Source organism: Typha angustifolia, chromosome 15 (genome assembly GCF_048772165.1).
Source record: "Typha angustifolia cultivar Huaian chromosome 15, ASM4877216v1, whole genome shotgun sequence".
NCBI classification, from domain to species: Eukaryota; Viridiplantae; Streptophyta; class Magnoliopsida; order Poales; family Typhaceae; genus Typha; species Typha angustifolia.
Window position 1 is genome coordinate 1,004,194 of NC_133253.1, and position 25,978 is coordinate 1,030,171.

The window sequence follows — 25,978 nt, forward strand, 5'->3', positions numbered from 1 at the left end:
TGTTAGTGAAAGTTAAAACGATTAATATAGAAATATAAGCATATATAAATATGTGCTGCTCCTTAAGCTTAAAAAGGTCATAACTTAATGTTGTCAAGCAATTAAACTATGAGTGCTATTTCTCAAACGAACTAAAATTTCAAGTGAAAACCATGGTACTACAAGCAATGTAGCGTTCGACTGTTTGCTCTGGAATTTATTTAATATATAAATAGACACTGAAGTAAAGGCTCTCAAAAGAATAGCTAGCTGTCGTGAAAAGTACATACACTGCATCTACTAAGAAAAAACTAGGGAAAGAATTGAGGAAGTTACAGAAATGCAATCAAGTAATGGTGTGGTCATTGCTACGAATTGGTGCCAGAGGTGCCAACGTAACCAAATCCCATGACAATGAAAGCAATTGCTTGGAGGTAGATGTACACGTAGTAATAGTTATTTCCGAACGCGAGATTATATGAAGCACAGATCAGGAGAAATATTGCAAGTACGAGCTCCAAAACGGTGACCCTGTTTACGATGGTAAAGCGTGCATCATTATCAGTACGCCATTCTTTCTATATGTATATATAGTTATAGATGAACCAAGTGTGCTCACCTGTCAGTACAATTAGGTTGGGCTGTTTCAGTCAAAGTGATCACAAGCTTCTCCCTGAGATTGTCTCCTACCTTCTCTGTCACTACCCACTCATTGACATTTGCTGTCTCGAGTAAACCAACCATGGCTGCTGTCATCCGGTGCATGGACATAACATTCTCAAACAAAATCCAGAAAGGCATCATATGGAGAGAGCTGTAATGAAAAAGATTAAATTCCACACACACACACACACAGAGATAAGAACACAGATAGTTAAGGTGGAAATATGAAACTTCCAATAGGAGCCAAACCTAGGATTTCTTATGGCATTGAGAATGGTAATTGCTGTAGGGATATAGACCAATCCCCATATGGGGATGCTGACTTCTGGAACCATGACAGATATCGGAATGACCACGCAGTAAAAGAAGAAGGTGACCATGGGAGCGATGATTCTTCGCACGAAGAAAAAGCTGTACAGTACGTGGAGCTTCTTCCACAGGGATACTTCCTACTTAAAGTAAGAGAAGCTGTTACAAAAGGGATGTCTCTAGATTTATCCTCAAAGCTAGGATATTCTGGAAGATTTACCTTGTTTATTACAATGTCCCGTGCCATTTTTCTGAAGAGATTGGCAGCACCACAAGTCCACCGATGTTGCTGATGACGATAAGCTTTGTAAGTACTCGGAAGTTCACTCCTAACCTGCGACAAATTGTGGCATCACATGTATGTAGTAGAGCTACATTTCATGTACAAAGAACAAACTTGATCTAGGAGAGAAGAACATACTCTGATATCACCAACATATAAAAGTTTCCAACCCTTTAGACTTGCTCGAACAGCCAAGTCCATATCCTCCACAGTAGTGCGATCCTTCCAACCTCCTGCTTCATTGATAGCTGATACGCGCCACACACCAGCAGTCCCTGAACACACGACCATGTTGTAATTAGCTTTCCCCAATTTATTATGTCACTTGGATAAGATTGTGCTGTTCTATTTTTATTTGGCATTTTATGATCACAGAAAGCTTAGTTAGTCAAGAATGAGTGAGCTGTATACACTAATGATCTGGTATTGAAATGGGTAGTTTACCGTTGAAACCAAAGAAGGCATACGTAGATGAGCCTGATTCTTGCTCTACTTTGAAGTGATAATCTAGTGACATCTTCTGTATCCTTGTCATCAGGCAGACATCATAGTTCACTGCAAAATCGCCCCGCAAAGGCCAGGTCAGGAATATCCTGTCAATTAGAAAGAATAGATCAAGATGAATAAAAGGTTTTTCCCTTTAATGTTTGTATTACGTTGCAGAAGACACGCATATGCAACTTCAGATTGCAACCTGCTAGGCCAGAGTACTATATCTCATTAGCTATTTAATTGTTTTTTATGGGAATGCAAATTGGTAGAATACTACTACAGAGAAAATAAAAGAGTTGCAGAATCTTTTTTTTCTAGGTCTGAAGTAAACTTCTTAGTCTGGTGTGTATTATACAAGTTCCTAGCTGTTGTACAGTTGCAACTCTGCATATTTTATAAAATTCAAAGAAAAAAAATAGTACCTTAAGTTTTAAATTTTCGAACCATCTCCAAATATTCCCAGAAAAAAAGTTCATTTTAATTTTAGAAGCAAATGAGAAAAATAATAAAAGAATCATGCTACATTTGAAAGACTAATTGATATAATGAGGAAAACTTGCTTACCAAACTCCCAACGTGCTTGCACTAGAGCAATCTTTGGATTGTGGACAAGGAATGGGATAGTTTTTAAGAGGAAGTCGGAATCTGGTTGAAAATCAGCATCAAAGATTGCAACAAAGTCACACTGTTGGGCATAGTAATGCTCCATGCCTTTCTTCAGGGCTCCTGCTTTGTACCCTTTCCTGTTGCATCTAACCACATAATCTATATTTATTCCTTTGCTTGCCCAATTCTTGCATTCAATCTCCACCATATTCTGTATTCAGAAAAATTTGCCAGATATATATAAGGAGTGATCCAAATTATACGTTTTATAAGAAGATAAAAAGAAGGCATATGAAGATTAATCCAAATTTTACATTTTATGAGGAAATTTTTTGCTAATCTATGTTGACTTAAAGATTAAGAACTCTATTTATAATTTCATATAATCTCTTATCATGATAAAGGTTGTAGCAGAAAAAAGATTGATCTGTGATTTGGATTCTATCATGTGACAGATTATTAGTATACTTTGTACTTAGTTGCTTTTACATCACGAAGGCGTGACAATATATACCCTGTTTCCCCCGTCACTCTTAACATCATGAGTTATATCAAAGTACTTTAAGAGTGGTCCAAATTATGATATGATTTACATTGTTTACCTTTTCTTTTCCTTTTGACTATTTTGGAAAATGAAACGTCCAGCATCCAGATTCTGCACAAGTTTAGTTAGCCTGCCCATTTATCATGTGTTTTCTCACTGTCTGCTGGTTAATGAGATAGTTATTAAATAAGATTAAACTTATTTTACCACTTTGTATTTATATTTAAAATTATTTTGTCTCATATATTTTAGAAAATCTTAAACCAGTCCTTATAACTATGATTAAAGTAAAACCGTTAATTTTTTTATTGAATTTAACTGAATAATATCAAAGTGACCAAAATGTCTCTATCATATGTATTAGATAAGACATAAAAAATTTAATATAATAAAATAAAATTATTAAAAAAGCAATGGTATTCAATTAAATTTAATAAAAAAATTAATAGTCTCCGAAGACTATTAATTTTTAAGACTAATTTAAGCGACTTGAATATAAGTAAAATATAATAAAATATATTTAACCTATTAAGCTTCTAGAGTGGTCTCCAGCATCCACTAATAACTCAAATAAGTCCAACAAATGCAACTTGTTTTCATGAAATGAAAGGAAACCATCAACGTTTTTATAACTTTCTATATGCTTCTGACCACCAACCCCACTTGGACCATTTAATCAAATGACCTCACGATTCGACAATAGAATTGCTTACTCATAGATAACTAATTAATCCAGCTAAGCTTAAACCTGAAAGTGCGACTTAAGCATCCGGATAAGGGAGAGCATTTGCTACTTGCATTATAATAAATACATGCTTGCCAGTTAGATCTCCATAAAACCAATCTTTATCTACTTAATTCTTTTATATAAAACCATCAATGTAATCTCCTCCTTCTTGGGCACATATACATTAATTACATTTCAAGCTGTCAGAAGGCAACATGATAGCCAATTATCGTATGGTTCCCTAAAACTTAAATCACACGGAGATCTCTGGATACTTGCGCGCAAATCAAGGTAAAAACTTAATCTATGACTGTTAAGTAAAAGTCAAGGCAGCAAATCATCAGACGGTGTTTGTGGAAATTACCTTAATAATCGGGTCGGTGGAGTCGTCCAAAACTTGTATAATAATCCTGTCCGGAGGCCACGTGAGCGCACAAGCCGCTCCAATCGACAAACTGTACACCTGAATCAGTAATAACAAGTCTTTTACACATTAAGAAGGAAAAAGTACAAGTAATAGTTTTTAACGTTTTAAACCCACTACTCAAATCTAATTTATTTACTTGCATTCCTTAAATCTGACGCGCACACACGCGTATAAATTAAGCATTTGCAACAACAACAACAAAAAGTTTTATTAACAATAAAGTTGATTTATAATCCTTGATCTTAAACAGTTAGAATACTATATGCTCAATTTTATTAAAACCTAAGATTTTCTTTAGGCAAATAGCTATATGATTATACTATGGATAAGAAAACCATTCCTCAAATTATTTTTAACAGATATTTTGGAGATATTTAGTAAATATATATAAGAGGAAAAAGGAATTAAGAGTATTTATCATATTTCAATGTTTGATGGTTTTCATTACCAAATTTTAGAAATATATACGTTTTTAAATAAATGATTTTAATCAGAAGGTTGTAAATGTAGAAGACTAATAATACCTCCTTCTCATTGTACATGGGTATCTGGACCAGCACCATAGGATACTGCAAGCTCCCCTTCTCCTCATCTCCTCCTCCGAAGGCCTCCCATTTGTATCTCTTCTCTGGCTTCCATCGGAATAGCTTCACCCCAAGGCTCACCGCGCTCATGTACGCCGCCTCGAACACCAACATGAACGACATCGCCATACAAATCACGATCGACACGCTCAGCACGGGAGCGATGGCATTCGATCGCAGCCATCGCCATATGAGCTCGATCCGATCGAGGGAGATCTCGCTATCGTACAAGGATTCGAGGCATCGGGAGATGGATCCTCGGAGATGGAGAAGTACGTTCTCTATAGCGGAAATTATTCTTGTTATATGTTTTTTTTTTTTGGAAAGAAGTGTTAGAGGAAAAGACACAAACAGATTGTGTACATTTAGGGGAGCGAGAAGGTTTACCTCCAGCGGATGCCGCCATTGCCGTGGGATTTCCTCTGGGAGAAAGAGATGGACAGAGAGCTCCTCTCTCTTTGTGAATAGTGGACTTCTGGGGGACACGTTTTAAATCGGTTTATCTAACAGCGTATGAGGACGCTAGGACGTGGTTTCCGGCTGCTAATCCTTGTTCTTTTCTCCAGATCGATGCTCAAAGAGGCACAATCGGGGCCCACATATGGATTTCCTGCACCGACGTTTGTAGAAACTTTCTGACTCTTCTTATATTATATGGCCAATTTCCTGCACTGGGAATGCATGGAATCCTCCCGAAATCAGTAGGTAGCGACTTCGTCGAGTCCTTAATTGAGTCCCATCGAATCGATCAATAATTTTTGGATGATTAAAATCAATTGCTCAAATTTCGACCCCATACCATAACACAGAGATTCGATTCCTCTCCTATTGAGCGCCTAATATTATGAGACAGGCCTCTCTGTATATGGTATAGGCTGTTTGCCTGTCACCTGTTCGATAATATTCCTCCTTGAAAAACTGTTCGCTTTTACCCTGGCCTGGCTTCTATGGCTTTGCTTCACTCCTCATCGTTTCGTTTATGCCATTTTAGGAGGTCCTTAGTTCCGTTGTTTGGTACGGACCGCTTTATGCCCCCCTGCCAACCGAGTAAGTTTGAAGACTTCCCCGTCCTTGGGTTATGTTATGTTTACGCTTTGAGTTGTCTTCGTCCCAATATGGTACTAACTTTGTTTTGCTTTTGCAGAGCCCTCTCGTTTGTTTCTTAGGATTGAGGCGAAGAACAACACGCAAACGGAGAATCCAAAATCCAGAAACCGTAGAATGCGAAGAAAGGTACATTCAGTTTACTGGTTTATTTTGCCGTAGTAATTCCGAATTCCTAGTGGGTTCCAGTACAAGTTATCCGTCCATCAATTCAAAGAACAAATTTAGTGGCATCAATTTGTATAGTGAGAAAAGGAGTTCAGTGAGAAGTTATAACTGCCATTTTCATGATGATGGCAAATTCATAGTCGTTACGCTTGTGCAAAATTTTAAGATTAGATTGTTGGATTACCATATAGAGGGGTTGTTGGCTCGCTGCAGGTAATTCAACAACATTCTTATTTGGGGCATTTGGAGAGATTTTTCCGTTATAGTTCTGATTTCTCGTCTCTTATACAGTGCCATGTTTTGTAATCTTTTCTTTTCCTCGATTACCTTTATAGTTTTCTCGATGCCTCAATCTCATTTCTATTTTAATGAAATCTTAAATGTGCACAAATGTCATATCTGTTTCTGCAGTTCAATGGCACAGAAACAAAGCCAAGGCTCTCGGTCTTTTGCTCAAACAGACAACTCTATGCCATGCTGGTTGATGACCAAAACAAGAAGACTCTCTTTTATGCTAGCACCTTACAGAAATCTATTTCTGGGGATCCACCCTGTAGCACCATTGTAAGTTCATTTGTTTTTTTTTTTTTTTGGTATGCTCAACTTACTCTGAGATCTATTTTGGGACATTCTTCTGCAAAATTCTCTTCATCTAAATCTACCGTTTCTTTTAGTGTAGTGTTCTTCCCAGTTATAACATGTTTGTTGATTTATAGTGCCTATTGCATATATGGTCAGTAAATATATCAATAGCTCATTACTTTTAAGTGCCTATTGCGTTATACAATGTTTGTAGATAATTCTATCTGAGCTATTTTTAACTAAGAGAACTAGACAAAATATCATGGTATGTGAGAATCAAGAGTTTGCAGCTTCTTTTTATCTTACTGCCTACTGTGACCCTTATGCACCATTAAATAGTGCATTATGCCGCATGCTTAACGACTCTCTACATTTCATTGATAGGAAGCCGCTCAAAGAGTTGGCGAGGAGCTAATTAAGGCATGCAAGGACCTGAATATCTTCGAGATATCATCTTATGACCGTAATGGATTTGCACGAGGAGAAAGAATGGCAGCATTTGAGGTTCCAATATTGCAACATGGGTTCCTACCAAGATAACTAATTGGTGATCACTCGTATATAACTGTTTACATACAGCAAGATATTATACTCTAGGTGTATGATATCCATGCTTGAATAACAGCTAAATACATTGTCTTTTGTAAATCTGCTCCCATTTTCTGTGCTTTACCACTCTGATCTTGGGGATAATTTATTTTTTAAGGTTGGTGTGAAAAAAGGTTCACTTCAGCATAGTATAGAATTCTCGATACATGCAAGTCATGTATCCCTTAAACTTTAGGAAGATCAAACTAACAAGCCTCTTAAACTATGTTCGAGAGGTCTGGATACAAGCAACTTAATGTAAGCCTGTTGGATAGCTCAACATAAGCTACTATAAGCTATACAAACAGAGTAGCCCTCATCATTTATTCCTTAATCTTTAAATTGGTACACAATCAGCTAAAGAATTCAGCCTTCTTCGGGTAGAACTCAGAAGGTTGAAAACTCAACCCTAGAACTGCACTTGCTTCTCGGATACACCGGGCATTTGATGAACTCCTTCCCTGAGTTCAACACAGAGGTAAATCTGATACAGTTAGCTGTTAGCCTGATTCATCCCTGTTGCATTCTATCCTCGGGGTAAAACCCACAGCATTAGTTCTGGCATTCTTAATTTTATTCAAGCTGTAATATCCACCATCTGGTTCAATTCCTACAAAGATCAAGTGCTTGATGTATAAGAGTTTGTAGATTAAATACATGAAATAATATGTACAGATAAGTCATCAACATCCTTTCAGAATTTCGCAGGATATGAAGAAGATTAATCTAATTCTGAAGGTTGGTAGCTGTCTGGAAGTAGGAATGCTGGTCAAGAACTGACTCTGAGCAAGTGCCATGCTTATCCCATTCATGTGCCCAGAACTTCAATCCATCACTAATAGGGCATGCCAGAGTTGTCCAATTTGATTGCATCTGGGCAAGTAAATCCTTTATCTGCAAAATGATTTAGTCCAGATAGTTGTAGGGCTAACCATCAATTATCTCAATACATCGAATACTTCACTTTGTCTTGTAAGTTGTAACTAATTAATATTCAGCATTCAACATGAACAAGATTGATGCAAAACAACAGGAAAAGATAACCATACCGAAGATTTTTTTTTGGGATCGCAATTTGATGGGTACGAGGCACTGTAAATTAGTTACGATTAAACGAAACAGGGCACCTTATTAAATAGGTTTATGATAGAGAACACTGTCAATTAAACTGTCAGACAAAACTTTACGTCCTCATTAATTTGTGGAATAAACTTCTTATTTCAGCATAAACCTCTTTATATTAGTATAGTAACTAATTAATAGTTTATTTTAATACTAGTTTATCAATACCTATGTCTGTTTTCTCTTATCTTTTATCTAATATTTTTATATTTATTAATTATTATTTTATTCTTAAAAGATTTCGTTTTAATTATTCTCTCTTCTGTCTTTGTTCATCCATTATAAAAATTATTTTAATCATCTATCAAAATATCTTTTCATATCATATTAAGTGTAATAATTACACCACTGTATCAAGCGCAACAATAATCTAAACCGATGTAAACTCTTCTATGCAAGTCTAAAGATTAAGTATAACTAAACCAGTATGAAAGTTGTTCTAAAAGAGCCTAGATAAGTTCTGTTCACTTGTCACTTGGGTGCAAAAGAAATCTTTCATTTTATACTTAGTAAGGAATATTTGTCTTTGATGATGCAGAAGAAGAAAATACTTCTATTTGTACGTGTTATCATGTCTCCAGATCATTAAATTGTACGATATATTGATTAAAAAAAAACACTACTTGCGTATGTTTGCCGAGATGCATGGGATGCATGCAGCAGAGAATTTTATTTTAAAAAAAAGAGGAAAAGCTTTAGAGAATATTCTTTGTCCTTCTTTATTAATATGTAAGGAGATTTTATCACGGATGATGTGATAAATACATTGGTGTGATCCATTTTGACTCGATCAGTTCAAACTGCATCCCTTCTAATTTTGTTCACCTTTTCTTCGATGAACAATGTGAAAATCCAGTGCTTGCAATTATAGTTTATCAGATAGAAGAGATTAGGAAACATATTGCTACAGGTCACTCACTGTCTTGCCAACCAGAATCTGAGTCTGAACACAGTAAAAATAAAAGCTATCCTTGTATTACTTCCATCTCATAGCATCTCTATAAGCTACCCAAGCAATTGGCAGTGATAGTTTTCATCAAACACTTAAAAGATATTATGAAAAATGAAGTCATCAGTCTATCCAAGATCTGAAATAAATTATCGACTTGCTCATAAGTCACAAATCTACATTGCTCGCAGAGGAACTTCAGCAAAGAGTTGATACATTTTGCTTACAATTTGATAGAAAACATTACAAACACAGCATATGGCAAAAAAAAATCTTCCTTCCTTTCCTACCAGTAATCCCTGCATGAGCACTCACCTTTTTCAAACCGATGGAAGCGATTCAGATCTCTCAGAATTATCTGCCTGCCGAATATCATTGAAACTAGCTTCGCCATCGAATGGCAATCCCCGCAGACACGAAGGTTCTTAACAACACGGATGGTGGTTCCTGGAGGAGTGTTTATAAGTCCAAAAGCAATTGCCAGCTTCTCACTGTGGTACCTTAGGCTAGCCTCCTTCTCTTCCTCTCCCATGTCAACATGAAACACTTGAGATGTATCAGGGACATAACCAACTAACTTTAACTGCTCCACCACCTCATCAACCATTTTGTGAGCCTCTCTTGATTGCGGGTGCTTACCATCTCCAGAGAAGAATTCGTGAACCATATTGTTCACCTCAATTGAGCTACAGCCAGGCATCTTCACAACCCCTCGTGCACCCATCAATTTTCTTATTTGGTTCATATCCTCCCATCTCCCATTGTTGGCGCACATATTTGAGAGAATGACATAGTCCCCACCATGAGAATCGTCCAGCTCTAGAATCCTCTCAAACACACGCTTGCCAAGATCAACATCCCCATGTCCTCCGCAAGCTGATAGCAGTGTTCTCCATAAGATGGGTGTTGGTTTGATTGGTAAACCATCAATGAATTTGTAAGCCTTCTCAAGTTGCCCAGATCGAGCTAGCAAGTCCACCACACAACCATAATGCTTGATCCCTGGAATGATGCCATAGCCACGCATGCTATCGAAATACCGAAGTCCTTCATCAACCAAACCAGAGTGACTACAAGCATATAAGACTCCTACAAACGTGATGTCGTCGGGTTTAATGCCTTTCCTCTTCATATCTTCAAAAATGGAGATGGCTTCAGTACCAAGACCGTGAACAGCGTATGCCACGATCATAGCTGACCAAGCTTGGGTGTCTTTCGAAGTCATTTCCTGAAAGACACTAACAGCATCTTCAAGGCTCCCGCACTTTGCATACATGTCAATCAAAGCTGTGTTAACTTTCACATATGAACCAAGCCCATTCTTTTTTATGTACTCATGGATCCATTTCCCCAATTCTAGTGCCCCGAGCAAGGCACATGACGAAAGCACACTAAGCATTGTGACATCCGTTGGCTTGAGGCCCTTGGCTTGCATTTCCCTAAACAAGGCTAATGCCTCACTGGGCCGGCTATTCCTCACACAAGCTGTGATCATCGAATTGTAGGACACAACACAACACCCATCAGTCCGATCAAAGAGTGTGCGAGCGGCACGGATGTTGCCACACTCTGCATACATGTTTATAAGCGTCGGCCGAACATAGATGTTCTCAACGACACCAAGCTTCACCGCAATGCCATGTGCTTGTCTCCCCTCCTCTGCAGCTTTGGCACTGGCGCATGCTTTCAGAAGGGAAGGGAAGGTGTAGTCGTCTGGAGACACACCGGATTCAAGCATATGGAGAAACATGGAAATCGATTGCATTGGTGTATGGGACCGGGAGTAACCCCTCGACATAGTGTTGAAGAGAACAGCATCCGGTTGGGGAATTCGGTCGAACAGTTGGTGGGCATAGTCCAAGGACGAAGGGCTCGGCTGCACGGTACAAGAGGAAATGAACTTTGTGATGAAGGACGGATGATCTTGGAGTTGGGATTTGATGGCCAGAGCATGGAGCTGCTTTAATTCTCTCAAGGTGGAGCATTTGGAGAGAAGAGAGGAGAGAGGTGGGTGGGGCGTGTCTTTTGGTTTTGGAGTTGAGTTCGGGAAGTTTTTATCTCTGGATTTGGCGGGAACGAGAGGCGTGACCGTTAGAGCTGAGCTCATTGCAACTGGACACTGGACTGGCCAAAATTAAGAGAAAAATTAAAGAGATATTTCACAGAATATATATATATATATATATAGAAACGGAGAGAGATAAGAGAAGTTAGTATAAATATCTACTTGTAGGAGAGCGGATACTGTGTTTCCTTGAGTGCACGAATTTCGTGCATCAGTCCAACACCATACTTAGTCAAATTACAAAAAAAAATTAAAAAAGAAAAGAAAAAAAGGGGGCAAAGTAAACGGTCGTTTGCTGATCAGGAAGGTGGCAAGCTGAGTGAAGTTAAAAATAAGTCCAGAAAATCCCATCATAATATTTTTATTATAAGTCGTGATCAAGGTACATTTTTTCCTTCATCGCTGAACGATTCTACGTAGAGCTGGTTGGTGGAAGTAGCGCTGCAACTGCGCCTCGGTAGTTAGCCCGTCGTCATCTATCTGTCTGTTGGTCCAAGTCGAACCCACTCCGTGTACGTTCATAGCTTCGCTATTTCTTTTAATTTTTTTTATATACAAAATGCAAATAAATCCTGATAAATTTTTTTATTAAATATTAACTCTAATATTTGTTAGATATTTAAACTTGTAAACCCATCTAATGATCTAATGGTTTGCTTATTACGTCACAAATAATTCTCCTCTGAAAATTTTCACTTTTTACCAGCGTCAATATTAAACATTTATAATTATGTTGCTATATATTATACTCTTATTAGTTTAACGCATAGAAACAACTCCTAATCATATGTTGGACTCTAATTAAGTACCTTTCTCTATGTACACGTGTCCATGGAGAATTTCGATGGTTGTATATTTTCGTCCAACCTATTTGATAGCCTAGGAGGCCTACCGTAGACTCCGGGTGACCAGCAGGCATCTCCAGGATCCCCTATAAAAAGCTTACTCCATTGAACCCTCCCCGAATCTGTGACACCGTCTTCTCTCCGTCGTCGTCGTCGTCGGCCTCGTCGACGTCGTCGGAGGTCCTAGTTCTGTTCCCTTTTTCCTCTCTCTATCTTTGTCACAGACATCGGATCTCAATCCGGCGACCATGATCACCTTCCCCAATTCCCCATTCCGTCCTGTCCCACCTCGCTTCTCTCTCCTCTCCCGGATCTCGTCTTCCACGCCGAGAAACTCTCGCCGGAGCCTCATGATCTCTCTCACCTCCGCCTCCGTCGCCGTCGTCTTCATCGTTTACCTCATCGTCTCTACTAAAACCTCGCATTCTACTCGATTTGGGATTGTTATAGATGCCGGGAGCTCCGGTACTCGGATCCACGTCTTTGGTTACAATAACGAGAGGGGAGATTTTCCATTGCTGGATTTGGATAGGACGGCGGTGATGAGGGTGAGCCCGGGGCTGTCGTCGTACGTGGAAGAGCCAGAGAGGGCCGGGGATTCCTTGGTGGAGTTGCTCGAGTTTGCGAAGGGAAAGGTGGAGAAGGATCTGAGGAGGGAGACGGAGGTTAGGCTAATGGGGACTGCAGGATTGAGAATGGTGGATGGAGGAGTTAGGGAGAAGATATTGGAGTCTTGCAGGAGAGTCCTGAGGGAATCTGGGTTTCGTTTCCGAGACGATTGGGCCACCGTGATACCAGGTGAGAGTTTGCGTTAGTTTTTGTTATTTCGAGGTCTTCATTGCTTAGATATGATTTTTGGGGGACCAAAAAAAAAACTACTGTCTAGCTATTCAAGGTAGCCCTAGCTAGCTTTGATTGTTGATTGTAAGTTTCTAAGTTGCATGCATGCATGGGTAATCCATGATTAATGGTTTTCCATTCGGTTGTCATCTGATTCTCCAATGTGGAATAATCAAGTTGTGGGAGTTGTAGTATAGAAAATCTTTGTTCTCAAGTAGCTCAGAAAATGAAGAACCATGTTACTCAAATTCAAACTCCAATGATTTGTCAAGAAATTAAAAAGAAAAAATCAGTCTCTTTTCATCTCTGCAAACCAGAAATCTGCTCTTGATAATAACTTCTCATGTTGTTTCCATTTTGTTTGCCAGAACAATCTCAATTTTAAAGATCATAAAGCTGACCTGCAGTAACTTGTTGCAGGTTCTGATGAAGGCATTTATGCTTGGGTTGCGGCAAATTATGCCCTTGGTTCCCTAGGAGGTGATCCTCAGAAAACCACTGGAGTAATTGAACTTGGTGGGGCTTCAGCACAGGTGTTTGTTTTTAGCCCTTCCAATCTTCCTTACATATATTCTTGTTGCTCCTAATAAACCTTGATACAATGTCTGCATGATCAAAAGAATTAGGTGTGGTCTGATTTACTGCATGAGAACAGCATGTTCTTTTAAGACTTCTTGCCTAACACCGATTATATTGGATTCAAGTGAACATTATGTTTTTTCACTCAATCATCATTTTACTATTAAGTAATTGGATAGGAAGAAATTCAACAATTAGGCTACAGATGGTGATGTGTAAGAACAAGATGTGCAAACCGTAAATAATACAATTCCATGCATAACTTTTGCTCCTCTATATTAACACTACTGAATCGATACATTCAATTGGACGGAAAACCAATAAAAGAAAAGCTTATTTGAAACTATTAAATTATAAAAGATTGGCAACCCCGAGATATTATTGCCATTGTGGGCCAAAAGAGGAGTCCCGGTGATACTAGGTTACAAAGAAAAAATTTTGGGAAGCCAATTCTCAGCTGAATGACTTATGCAATGGATAATGTTACATTTTAAGGATTAATTTTCTTGGTGGCTGTCACTTTGACTGGCGATTGGGGCATTTAAAAGTGGAGGTATCTTCTTTTCATTTGAAGGAGGGGAGGGATACATCAATGATGCTGTCCCCTGTTTGTGATTTTTCTCTTGGATTTCTTTATGTTTTTGGTGGTCATGGAGCTGATTCTTTTTTTCTCCTCACTGCTCTTAGCTCCTCTGTTTCATATCATAATTCTGAATATGTTAATTATTTTGAGTCAGAGAATTTTCTAATATAGTTTTGTTGATCCTTGATTGAGTTCTCTGTATCTTAAGTTCTTGTTTTTCTTGCTCCAGATAACATTTGTTTCAGATGAACCACTACCTCCTGAATCATCACATGAGCTTAAGTTTCAGGAAACCACGTATAAACTCTACAGCAACAGCTTCCTTCATTTTGGCCAGGTGAATTGTGTGATGAAAATCAAAGCAATACCTTCAATTTTCAAACCTGTGATGTCTAGCAGTTTTTGCACTGATTAGCACAAATTACTATATCCCTAGTTCATTCTCGTTACACATGCTTGGTATATGATTAAGTTCTTCTGTTTTTTCCTCTTTCGAAAGTTTTTGTTCAAGGGTATGCACTAATTCAGGGTGTTGATATTGTTGGTTAGCATTGAATAATGCTTGATGTTGTAATTTGTAGAATTATGTATAAAGCAGAGGCCTAACTCATTGCTTCTTGCAGAACACAGCATACAAGTCACTCCATGAAATGCTTACATCAGAAGGTATCATATTGTTAACTGCTGTTTAAATGTGATATTTATTTTCAATAAGTAGCACAGCCACCCCAATATGTATAGAAACTATTATAATGGGGCATTTAGACACACACTTGCACAAAGAAAGAAAAGATAATGACAGGACTACAGAAGCTTGTCAGCCTTGTTCCTTGAATTGTAATTTATTTAGATGTTTTCGTAGTAGCTAAGAACATTAAAAATTCAATTGATTAGGCTGCACTTAGCCATTTTCTTACAGCTGTTTGATAAGCTTCTAGTTTTGAATTGCTGTGTAGTGGAAGAAAAGAAGAAGAAAAGGATCTATCCACTTACCTGGCACTATACCAAGAAGCTGGCAAGAAGTTATGATTTTTGTAAAGTTAATGTAGAGATCTTTAAATGTTCTTTTAATCAATACTACTGCAGAATCTGCAAAGGAGAGAAAATTTATAGATCCTTGTGCTCCTAAAAAGAATTCTGAAATTGTGGAACCATTAAGGCCGGCTACTGGTGCTTTCAGATCGAAGCTGGAGTATCAACCTGTTATTCATGCTGGTAACTTCTCAGATTGTAGGTCTGCCATTCTGATGCTTCTTCAGAAAGGGAAAGGTAAAATAATTTCCATTTTATCATCTATCTCTCTTATCCTTTTCTCTTCCATAGGCAAAGATACATATATCATGATTTATCAATTGAGGTGCTTCTGATGCTATGTTTTATCACTATATCTGTTGTCATTCAAATGCTTGGTAGTTCTCTTCTAAATTCATGACTTAGTGAATGGTCTTATCAGCTCTGTGGTTTCTTTTAGCAACATACAACATACTTAGAACGTTTATGCTTAAAAGTTAAATAGCATGTTTCAATAAATTCTATGTATTTTATTTGTAAAGTCTTACGTTAATTTAGTATATTATCATGTTTGTCTTTATATTATTTTGAAAGGTCAGAATGTGTAGACTGTAAATTATTCTGCTTAACACAAGTGATATAAAGTTTTCTGAATCTCATATTCAGAGTTGCAGAAAGATTTAGAAAGTACTTTAGAATACCTGAATTTATCTCATTCTAAATAGGTTACCTCCCACTGTTGCTTTCAGTATATTTCGTCAGGGTCTCCACAGTATCTGCAGAAATTTAATCTCACTTTTGTATACCCATGCCCTCATTAGCTTATTGTTTCTTGATTTGATCTTTCATTGTTAAGAGTCACAGTAGATATTATAACTTATAATCTTCCTCATTATTGATTTCTCAGGTTCTTCACTTACAATAGCTTTATTATTGTTTTGCATGTAGAAAATTGCTTGTATCAGCAATGCAACTTAGGATTAGCCTTTGTACCTGAGCTTCACGGGAGCTTCTTAGCAACTGAGAATTTTTTTTTCACTTCAAAGGTGCACAAATATTATTTTTTTTAATCCTGTTACTGTAGAGCTTTTTGATGGAAAGTTCACTTAGCCACTGATTGATCTTTCCTTCTTCCAAGCTTCTAATTGTTAGTCTAACTCTTGTTTCCACCAGTTTTTTGGGTTGGGTGCAACATCAACTCTTTCTGATTTAGCTTTGGCTGGGAAACAATTTTGTGAGGGAGACTTATTAAAGCTGAAAGAGAAGTATAATAATCTGGATGAGGAAGATTTATCACGGTATTGTTTCTCTTCAGCATACATTGTGGCCCTACTGCACGACAGTCTTGGTATTTCTCTGGGCGAGAGGAGGTATGTTGATCTTTCCTTGGTTTACAGGAGGGAATTGTTAGGAACATAATTTGATTGTCATCATAAACTTCGCTTGTTGCTAGTTTTTAGCGTTCCATAAAAGAACAACTTTTATGCCAGTTTTTTCTAACATTGTTACATATCACTGACACTTAAAACCACTAGACAATATGCAAAAAAATTATACTAAGGTCTTCCAAATATTTCTGTGAAGAGACGTGCAAAGGCAATGAACGAAACCCTATTATAATTTATCTCGCTATAGGTTACATGATAAGAAGGCTGAGCTTAATAATCATAACTTTAGCCCTGTACATTTCTTCTGCTAATTTTGGTGGTAGATGTGATCAACACATTGTTATCTTCGTCTGGCAGGATTGAGTTTGCAAATCAAGTTGGAGACACCCAAATAGAATGGGCATTGGGAGCTTTCCTGATGCAAAGAGTAGCAACTGATTTACACCATGCAAATTGGATCACCTCAGTGGTCCGTAATGACTTCGTACTTTTACTTTTGGTCGTCTCAACTTTGCTGGTTTTCTCAACATGGTTGGTGTCCAAATGGAGGAGACCTGAATTGAAGACCATATATGACTTGGAAAAAGGCCGTTATATAATCACTCGTGTTAGCTGATGATCTTTGTGCCCAGTAGGATATCAATCACTAGAGTAAAGTGCCCCCTGGCTTTGTATCTAATGTATCATTTCGATTCATCATAATGTCATTTTTTGCCCCACCTCATTCATAGAATTGAAAAACTGCAATAGTTAGGGGGGAGGTACAGACTACAGAGGGATCCCTCACTTTTATGTAAAGCCACTGTCCCATAACAATGACTAATGATAAAGAGTCCAAGGCAAGTTTGCAGCTTGAGGCCAAAAATGTTTCACATAAAATACAAAGGACTACAAACGTCTGTTGAAATGTGCACCTTTTTATAATGAAGCCTACAATAACAGCTATACCTTGGAAGATATTTATGCGATACATTACAAGAGACTCTAAGAATTATCGCTAAACATGAAAATAAAAGCCTACAGCACTGTAGATTCTACTCATATCTAGACAAAGTTTTAATGTTGTATTCCAAAATTTTAATTAAGCTTATGAAATAACAAATGCATCATTAGAACAGATAAGTGCGAGGAGTTTTTAAATAAAATACGAGCGCAATGGTCACAGTTGCACGTTCGATAGGATCAATAGTCCACGAGACCACGAATTCTGCTAATTTACAGAACATTCGTGCAATCCTGCTCCATCTTTCTTAGTTAATCCACACCTACGTACTCAATACGTAAATGAGACTAAAAATCAACCTAACCCTACTAAAGTTGGTAGATATCTTATCTATGGCTAGAGAGTTCATGGATTTAACTCTAATCCCAAACAATATTGTGAAAAAATTATTTAGTGATTAGTAATTTGGTAGCTTAGATTGATTTAGTTGATGACTCGGCAGTGCGGTAGCTTGCGACACAATGGCTTGGAACATGTTTGTGTTTGGTTCGAAATAATTATTCGGCAATGCATATGGTTTGAAACCTAAATTAAGCAGCTAAAATTTCGATGGGGCCTCAGTGTCTATATATCTAAGGAGAGTTAGTATTTTGTTTAGTCCATATCTAGTTTTGAACTCATAAATAATAAAAATAAATAAATAAAAATAATCGAGTGCGTATCTAAGTAACTTAGAACGCGAGGACGAAGTTTCAAACAAGAACGTTCACGAGTAACGTCCGTTATTAAACATTACCACGAGAAAACTCCTTGACAGTTTAACGGACGTTATCGCCCCTTGGGCAGCGTGACCAACGGAGTTATGTACTTGGTGTAGACGAATTCTTTCCTCTTGTTCCCCGAGGAGGAGGCAGCGAAAGAGGAAGGGAAGAGAGAATGGAGGCGTAGAGCTCACGCGGTAAGGCGATTCGGCTTCAACCTTCTTATCGATCCAGTGTTATCTCATTGAATTTTTCATGCTGATGATTTTCTGGGGAATAAATGCTTCATTTTGGTGTATGTTTTGTTGCCATCGGCGATTCCTTCGGCCTTATTTGTGCGATTTGATCTATTGCGACTTTCATTTCTTTCTTCTGTTTCTGAACCGATTATGATGGTTCTTTTATGATTTATTGGTTTTGTAGGGTTCTGTTCCTTTAATTACTTGCTGCTAGGTTTTTTCTATGGCATTTTGGGAATAATTGTTTTGGTGATCGAAAGTTTAGGGCTTTGCTCTGTTTAGGTAGGTGGATCTGGTCACGTACTCGAAGATTTGCACGAGTGAAGTAATTGGAGGTGTTGTAGGGGTAAAGACGTAGGAAAGGAGGAAACACTAGCCGTTATTCATTATATTTGCTAGGGAGGCATAGAGAATGGGAGATCACTTGGTATTGCATGTGGATTCTCTCTTAAAGCCTGGTACTGAGACGACTGTGGAAGCCGGGAAAGGTTTGGTTCCAGCTGGTGCTTCTTCCCCTGAAGGAAGCCATGGCAAGGAGGAGGAGGAATTGGTTATTGGGGAAGATGAGCCCCTCATTCAGATGGTGGAGTGCCGCATTTGCCAGGAGGAGGATCACATTAAGAACCTGGAGACCCCATGCGCTTGCAGTGGAAGTCTGAAGGTTTCACTTTCTCCTATTTAATAATCTCTTATTTAGAAGGAAAACGAAAAAAAGATTTCTCTTTTTATTATATATTTCCTTCCTGATAGATAAAAATTGTTAAGCTACCTGATATAATTGATTTGTGGATTAATCTTGATCATAAATGTAGCACAATTATATTTACCCTTCCACCTTTAAAGGATGTAGCATTGACTGGTTGAATCTTCTCTCAGGATGTAACATTGATCTTTTTTGTGCAGTATCATATATACTCCATAAATTTGCATATTGGTACTTACTGTGTGGCTCTTTTGATACAGTATGCCCACAGGGCATGTGTGCAGCGCTGGTGCAATGAGAAAGGAGATATAACATGTGAAATTTGCCATGAGGTTAGTGCATATTATTTTTGTATGTGCACAATTTAATCCTTCATTTGATTTGTGGTACTGTCCATTTTGCTTCATTGTTCTTTTATGCTGGTTAGATAAGAATGGGGTGGTGCCTGCTAATAATTAATTACTGAGAAGAAACATTAGGATTTAACGGGTTGTTTGCAAACTTTTTGTTGAATATAAAGCTTTTTAGTTTGTAGAATGGTTGCAAGACTAACCATGCTTTATATTTAGAATCTCTGATAATTGACTGCATGCTTAGAAGATAAATATTTTCTAATTTCAATTGCTTCAGATATATAAGTAGTATTTCTATAAAAGAAAGAGTAGGAATAGCAACACTTGGATTTTGTAGTAAGTCTGTAGTTGTACAGATGATCTTTTAGGTTCAATGGTTGTTTGTTAATATACTTCTCTGATGCATGTGATGAATCTTTTTCTGCTATAAAAGTGCATTATATGGAACTGTCAGACTATGTAGTATTACCACGTCATCTTAATGACTCTAAATTTTTGTTTTCTAAAATGATGCTCAGCCGTATAAGCCTGGGTACGCAATACCTCCCCGACCTCACCCAGATGAGACCACCATTGACATCAGGCAAGTTGTCTATATGTTCTGCTTCTATATTGGTGATGAATTTGAAATGACACTAGCTACTCTCTCTTTATGGTACTATAGTCAGTATTCAACTTTCAATTACAAGGTATATGCGACTGCAACAATTTAGTTGTAGCTAATGATCTCTTTGCCATGCAGTGGAGGATGGACTATCACAGGTACTCCTTTGGATTTGCGTGACCCTAGGATTCTTGCTGTGGCAGCTGCACAACGTCATTTTCTCGAAGCCGAGTATGATGAATATGCTGCTACAAATGCTAGTGGTGCAGCATTTTGCCGGTCTGTTGCTCTGATAGTAAGCACTTCCGAGCACTGGATAATTCCGTTGTTCCTTACTAATTAGAAACTGTGAAGTAACACAGAGTCGGTAACTTTGATAACTTGCTTGAAATACACTACCTACCACTTCCTTAGTATGAAAAACATGAAGTTTTTGGATTTAGGAGATGGCTGATGTATCTGAAGTTCTTTATCTAATTTGTTCTACTATCTTTCCATTGTAATGATGTTATTGCATTAGGCAGTCATTTTATACTGTGTTTTCCATTTAATAGGGAAATTATAAGTAGATATTGTTGCAAGTTCTTTGATCTGAAGTACGATATCCTGATTTAGAGACGAACACTTAATGGTCTTCTTTTGTTTCAGTTGATGGCCCTCTTGCTTCTAAGGCATGCATTGATCATCACAAATGGTGATGCAGATGATGATGCTTCCACTATGTTTTCTGTAAGTAGGGGATTCTATAACTCTTCCATCTTATATATTCTCTATTTCTTTCCTTCTATTTGACTTAGAAATGTGAATTCTATCATTATTTTTACCCCTTCCTTTTCTGGATTTATTTCACTTGCAACTGCTTATTAATATTCATTTGCTGGTTTACAGCTTTTTCTGCTACGAGCCGCTGGATTTTTATTACCCTGCTACATCATGGCATGGGCCGTAACTATCTTGCAACGTCGAAGGCAGAGACAGGTAGAATGAAGACAGAAATTTGCGGCTCCAAATGAATAACTATATGTGACTAATGAACTAACTATTTTGGCAATTCTGTGATGGAAGTACAATTGCAGAATTAATTAAATTAGATTGAAAAGGAAAGACCATTTGATGCAATTGCACAAGGCTCCCATGAAACATGCTACCTACCTTATGTTAATGAAGAGGCTACCTATAATACTAGAACATATCACATTATGGGGACACTAGGGCATATCGGTCAAGTCCTAATCACGAAACCATGTGTCCACATCAAAAGGAAGCTTTTAGAAATAGGATAATGATCACACTGGTGTAGGAAAGAAGAAATCGACCAGTCAACTGATTATTACCTTCTAAATTAAAGAAAAATTACTAGTTTTGCTTGAATTAGCTTTTATCTTCCCTTTTTGACTAATGGCTTTTCATGTGGAGTCTTCTTTTCTAATTCTCTCAGATGTACTGTTATCTTGAAAAGTTAAGCTGATGGTTTCAACCTTCACATATCAGCTTAAGAAGAATTGTATAACCAAGAATCATCTACGCACTATTCTTGTCCTCCTTATATCTAGGGTATTGAAATTAATGCTATCTGGTAATGCTAGTGTGTTGGAGTAGGTCTTGCAATTTCAGCTTTATAGCTGACCATGATATGGACTTTCCATAACATTTTTGCACCAAAAGAGGTCTTGATAATATAAAATCTGACGATATGTATCATGTTCAGCAGTGGCTTTACGATTTGGAGTGCTTTCTATGTTGTATTTAATCTTTGAATCTTGTTACATGCTGGTCCAAGTCTTAAGATCCAGACATCTTGTTTGCATGTTTTTGTACTCTCTTACTTTTCTCATCTGATAATGTTGAGTTTATATTTTTCAGGAAGCTGCTGCTTTGGCTGCAGCTGAAGTGGCATTCATTTTACAATCTGGGCAAGGTCGGGGCCTCCAGTTTACCATAGCACCTGACTCCCCTGCCACCCCACATCAAGAGCCACAACAATAGCACCCTCCAGTAGGCGAATGCCACTTCAGCCTTATTGTGTGAACCAGTGGAAAGTTCTTGTGTTCACGATCATCAGAAAAAAGTAGTGGCACCACATAAGAGAAGAATTTGCTTTCTTTATCATTTGTAATTTCCATGTGCGTTTCCAGTGAGTAATTGTAACAGGCTTATTGAGATCATTAAACTGCCATTCGCAGCGGTTGTCTCCAGCAGCTTTATTATGGACTGTTCAGCTGTTGTCCTGAATTATGTTTTATGTTGGCTTTATGGTTGTGGATTTGATCATGTATATATGTGCATCCTTGGAGTTTACAAGCTATCTGAACCCTCTTTGTTGTTTCATAATTAAGAATGAATGATGTAGTTGGCCTTCTGATTTCAATTCGACAGCTGTAAATGGATTGGTGATTTGTTGTTGCATTTGCTAAAAGAGTAGTTCTGTAGCTTGCAATCAGCTTAACGAATTCCTAGTCAAGTGATGTGGATTAATTAAATTGAAACAAATGTATAGCTATTCCTGAATGGATGCCAGTACTTAGATTCCATTCAAAGTTCGTCATCCCTTTAGGAAATGAATATTTCTGGTTGTCCATGATAAGAGAGCCTAAGATGTGAACTCTATTGACTCAGATTATTCTCTTCTCAGATTACAAGTTTGTAAGTTTGTAGGTTAATTATTGACTGGAAAAATGAGTTAGTATTTTAAAATATAGAAATTGGACAAAGGGGTCAATATTTTTTTTTTTTAAAAAATAGTCTATAAAAACACTTAAAGTATATGCATACAAAACTCTGATAAAAAAATTCATCAAATACTAGAATCATGAGTTAACTTGGATTTTGATCAGGATTTTGATATATACTTCTTTTTTAAATCAAAATTTTGATATATAATTCTAGTTATGCATTGTGTATTCCTTGAAGTGATCTATTCCATCTGATAATTGTAGAAAATTATTTCAGTTTCCAGTTTAATTGCCAGTCTTTAACTCTCTCTCTCTCTCTCTCTCTCTCTCTCTCTCTCTCCCCTTGAGTCCTTTCTACAATTAAAGCTTTTGACTTAACTTCTTTAGCTGTTATGTCTTCATAAATATGCCGACTTATTCTCCCCTTACATACCACTCTCAAAATCATTCTTCAATGTGAAAAGTTCATCCAAAGCAGCAGCTAGAAGCAACACTGATTTGGATAGACAACAATCATTTTCAAATATCAAATTGGACGATTTCCTCTCTTCCTATTTATTACACTGCATTGGCATCTAATGGGCTTCCTCCCAATAATTCAATGCCCATCTATTCCCTGATATTGAAGGAAGGGAAAGTTTTGATATCTAATATGGATCTTATTCTCAAACGAATGAACCCTTTGTTTCCACGTTACCCACTTACATCCATGATCCATCACCATGAATTCATGCCACAGTAGAGATGGGTTGGATGTTCTTTGGATCTTACTTGCTTATCTCTTTTGCCTACCCAATTAGTTTGGAATTTCTGTGACAGAATTACTTTACATCATCTGTATATTCTCATATTCTCTTTGGCCACTGCACTTATAACTCATCTCCTGGACATCATCATACCTTCTGACAATCTCAAGCACTGAACATAACCTTCACTTGCAATCATTCACCAAGAAGGGGAAAAAAAAATTGATTAAATGCAATATAAACCAGTCCAAAACTCTATCAATTTTGAATTATTGAGCTTAACGAACCCACATATTCCTCCTCCTTTATTAGGTGTGTGTGTATATATATATATACAAACAACAAAGATGCACTTTTTGGTATTAAGGCACCTTTAAAGAAGACAATGACATTTGAGTGTATTCCTAACATTTCTGTCACCAGTTGGAATTAAGTAGAACCCATGGGGTATTTTGCAATGTTACCCAAAAATAATTAACTAACGCTTTATATTTGTTGATTCCATTAAGATTGAAGCATATAATTAATTTGGCCCCGGCCTCATGTTCGGGTCGGTTCCGGATCCACATTGGGTGAATCCGACCTGGCCCGTTTGCAATCTTAATTAATTAATCACATAATCTTGGGGTTGTGATCCTCCATTTGCCGCAAATTGCCGACTGTTAGGTAACAAAAAGATATAAGCAGTCCACGTGGATGGCCATAGCCGGCCCATTGGTGATCCGTTGACTTCGTACCCAGTGATAACTCTTGCGGGCCCAGACACTCCAATGCCGACTAGAAGATGACGTGGCGGTACCGCGGGGGTAATTCTCAAGGACACGTGTCGGAGATTTAGCGATTATTATTTTAATTTTGCGAAGGACCTCAATCGTTAATCAAAACGATTAACGATGGGCGCCACGTGCCCCTTCGATGGGCCTGGCCCACAGTAATGGGCGAAAGAGAAGGGGAGTTATATCTTGTGGGCCCAATAACTGGGCCCTTTTATGGGGTTAGCTGGACGTGAGGTCAGCCCAATTTAATTCGGGACCCACACGTTCTTTGGAGTTTTGACACGTCACATAATATCCCCAAAAAAAAAACATTATCCAAGAAATAGATCGACGGTCATCTAGATCTATAAGACAATCCTTTATTTATTCTAAAATTAATTTATTATTTCTTTCTAACTAAATACTATAATAACCACACTTGAAGAATATATACATTAGTTGTACCCTGTTGGTGTCATTAGGGTTAAGGCCGACATCAAATGGATTTCCGAACAATTTATTAGGGTTAGAAATATTGCTTATTGTCTCGTAAAATTAAAAATTTAAAAGAAGTATACACTGTAATGCTCTCTATGTTTGTAGTGTTATGGGCCTTGGGATGTGACATGGGCAATGACGCATTCTTCCTTCCGGCTAATAAGTATAAAGCTAAAGTCAAAATAGTAGTGAATTTAATGCAAGATCCTCAAGTAAAGTTTTAGATCTCGGTATAAAGGGCAAGGAATGGGGCTTGTCGTACTGAATTAGGCGTTAAAGAGAGAGAAGGATTTAAATCGTTCTAATTAAAATATAAAATGTAAAAAAAATTAATTATCTTCTATAATAATCGATGAGTTAATATGATATTAGAGAGAGATATTTAGATTCAAATCTCCACGCATTTAAATCAAGTCTTATCGCTCACAAAAAATATCTCAAAATCAGACATATAAAGCTTTTGGTGAGTTATCGTATCACTTCTATATATCTTATCCATAAGCTCGACATAAGTTGACTTAAATATAGTTGAGAGATTGGAGATGGTTGAGCTGTGCCAGGGCATCCACTTGCGTTGAATTTTTTTTCCCCTTAAGAGTGAGTAAGAGACCTCTCTGTCTCTCTGAACGTCATGGGTCTTTCTTAGCATTAATATTCTTCAAATCGGACGTGGAACGATTGTATATAGTCAACTAGTGTTTGCTTCAACGCTGCATGTGAAGTTTTAAGAACACAAAGTCCAACTGTTTTACTAATACATGCTAGACAAAGGATAATAGAATGGTTTTAAATAAATAAAGATGGTGAAGTTTAACTGCACAGATTGACTCGTGTGGAGTTTGAAGTACAGTTTGACCTCTGGGTCAGCTATATATTTATTGGTTTTGACTTTTCTGGATTCATCTTTACTACAGATGCATTCCCAGTGTGTGGATTTCTTTCTTCTAGGAAAATAAAAAGAAAAGATTAGGATTAAATCTTGAGAAATTTGTAGCACTGCAAGCATTTATTTGCCTCCGAGTCCCCACGTCTACCATACCATAGTTTACTCCAAGAAGTGAAGTCGAGCATAAAAATTGGAAAAAGGAAAAGCTCTCTGTTATTTATTTATTTATTTTTACTTTGAAAAGAACCCTTACCTTTGCCACAAATGGTAAGAGGATTTAATGGCGTTTTTAGGCTGGGAAATTTCTCAGAAGCAAAGAAGGATTGGGTGGTTCCCGGTGCAATCTCATTCAATGCACGCGGTTTTGTGGCAGAGAAAGA

At 37.5% G+C, this 25,978-nt stretch overlaps 5 protein-coding genes across 7 annotated transcripts; 3 read left to right on the top strand and 2 right to left on the bottom strand.

Moving 5' to 3' along the window:
- Positions 1-137: 137 nt before the first annotated feature.
- LOC140779559 (probable glucomannan 4-beta-mannosyltransferase 4) lies at positions 138-5,162 on the bottom strand. The gene is made up of 10 exons (XM_073124679.1): positions 5,002-5,162; positions 4,555-4,895; positions 3,968-4,066; positions 2,291-2,543; positions 1,679-1,789; positions 1,373-1,509; positions 1,172-1,285; positions 892-1,091; positions 599-793; positions 138-510 (listed from the first exon to the last, which is right to left on the bottom strand). Exons 1-10 carry the CDS (start codon positions 5,018-5,020, stop codon positions 348-350), a joined length of 1,632 nt encoding a protein of 543 aa, XP_072980780.1. The 5' UTR covers positions 5,021-5,162; the 3' UTR covers positions 138-347.
- On the top strand, positions 4,757-7,694 carry LOC140779561 (uncharacterized). The gene is made up of 5 exons (XM_073124680.1): positions 4,757-4,886; positions 5,181-5,661; positions 5,759-5,847; positions 6,298-6,450; positions 6,853-7,694. The coding sequence occupies exons 2-5, from the start codon at positions 5,562-5,564 to the stop codon at positions 7,006-7,008; spliced, it is 498 nt and encodes a 165-aa protein (XP_072980781.1). The 5' UTR covers positions 4,757-4,886; positions 5,181-5,561; the 3' UTR covers positions 7,009-7,694.
- A 1,571-nt stretch (positions 7,695-9,265) lies between these two features.
- LOC140777878 (pentatricopeptide repeat-containing protein At2g02980, chloroplastic-like) lies at positions 9,266-11,273 on the bottom strand. The gene has a single exon (XM_073122280.1). It carries the CDS (start codon positions 11,232-11,234, stop codon positions 9,414-9,416), a length of 1,821 nt encoding a protein of 606 aa, XP_072978381.1. The 5' UTR covers positions 11,235-11,273; the 3' UTR covers positions 9,266-9,413.
- An 877-nt stretch (positions 11,274-12,150) lies between these two features.
- On the top strand, positions 12,151-17,320 carry LOC140777879 (probable apyrase 6). The gene is made up of 8 exons (XM_073122281.1): positions 12,151-12,835; positions 13,298-13,410; positions 14,269-14,376; positions 14,663-14,705; positions 15,126-15,308; positions 15,999-16,096; positions 16,224-16,420; positions 16,796-17,320. Exons 1-8 carry the CDS (start codon positions 12,286-12,288, stop codon positions 17,052-17,054), a joined length of 1,551 nt encoding a protein of 516 aa, XP_072978382.1. The 5' UTR covers positions 12,151-12,285; the 3' UTR covers positions 17,055-17,320.
- An 865-nt stretch (positions 17,321-18,185) lies between these two features.
- On the top strand, positions 18,186-22,409 carry LOC140777881 (uncharacterized). Of its 3 annotated transcripts, none has more exons than XM_073122283.1 (8): positions 18,186-18,339; positions 18,664-19,042; positions 19,345-19,416; positions 19,956-20,020; positions 20,180-20,336; positions 20,690-20,770; positions 20,930-21,019; positions 21,905-22,409. In XM_073122283.1, exons 2-8 carry the CDS (start codon positions 18,794-18,796, stop codon positions 22,025-22,027), a joined length of 837 nt encoding a protein of 278 aa, XP_072978384.1. In that variant the 5' UTR covers positions 18,186-18,339; positions 18,664-18,793; the 3' UTR covers positions 22,028-22,409. The 3 variants fall into 3 exon arrangements, with proteins under 3 accessions (XP_072978384.1, XP_072978385.1, XP_072978386.1); XM_073122284.1 differs by having other exon boundaries at positions 18,269-18,339; positions 18,566-19,042; XM_073122285.1 differs by having other exon boundaries at positions 18,274-18,339; positions 18,647-19,042.
- The last annotated feature ends 3,569 nt before the right edge of the window (positions 22,410-25,978 follow it).

Bases quoted from the DNA above. Each gene is read 5' to 3' on its own strand.
- LOC140777881 (XM_073122283.1), top strand. From the start codon at position 18,794: ATGGGAGATCACTTGGTATTGCATGTGGATTCTCTCTTAAAGCCTGGT. The intron at 19,417-19,955 runs GTTAGTGCATAT...AATGATGCTCAG, and splicing joins CATGTGAAATTTGCCATGAG to CCGTATAAGCCTGGGTACGC. The intron at 20,021-20,179 runs GCAAGTTGTCTA...TTTGCCATGCAG, and splicing joins GAGACCACCATTGACATCAG to TGGAGGATGGACTATCACAG.
- LOC140777879 (XM_073122281.1), top strand. From the start codon at position 12,286: ATGATCACCTTCCCCAATTCCCCATTCCGTCCTGTCCCACCTCGCTTC. The intron at 13,411-14,268 runs GTGTTTGTTTTT...TTCTTGCTCCAG, and splicing joins TTGGTGGGGCTTCAGCACAG to ATAACATTTGTTTCAGATGA. The intron at 15,309-15,998 runs GTAAAATAATTT...TTTTGCATGTAG, and splicing joins GCTTCTTCAGAAAGGGAAAG to AAAATTGCTTGTATCAGCAA.
- LOC140779559 (XM_073124679.1), bottom strand. The intron at 1,790-2,290 runs GTAAGCAAGTTT...GCGATTTTGCAG, and splicing joins GCAAGCACGTTGGGAGTTTG to TGAACTATGATGTCTGCCTG. The intron at 511-598 runs GTGAGCACACTT...CATCGTAAACAG, and splicing joins CAACCTAATTGTACTGACAG to GGTCACCGTTTTGGAGCTCG.
- LOC140777878 (XM_073122280.1), bottom strand. From the start codon at position 11,234: ATGAGCTCAGCTCTAACGGTCACGCCTCTCGTTCCCGCCAAATCCAGA.
- LOC140779561 (XM_073124680.1), top strand. From the start codon at position 5,562: ATGGCTTTGCTTCACTCCTCATCGTTTCGTTTATGCCATTTTAGGAGG. The intron at 5,662-5,758 runs GTAAGTTTGAAG...TTGCTTTTGCAG, and splicing joins TATGCCCCCCTGCCAACCGA to AGCCCTCTCGTTTGTTTCTT. The intron at 5,848-6,297 runs GTACATTCAGTT...CTGTTTCTGCAG, and splicing joins ACCGTAGAATGCGAAGAAAG to TTCAATGGCACAGAAACAAA.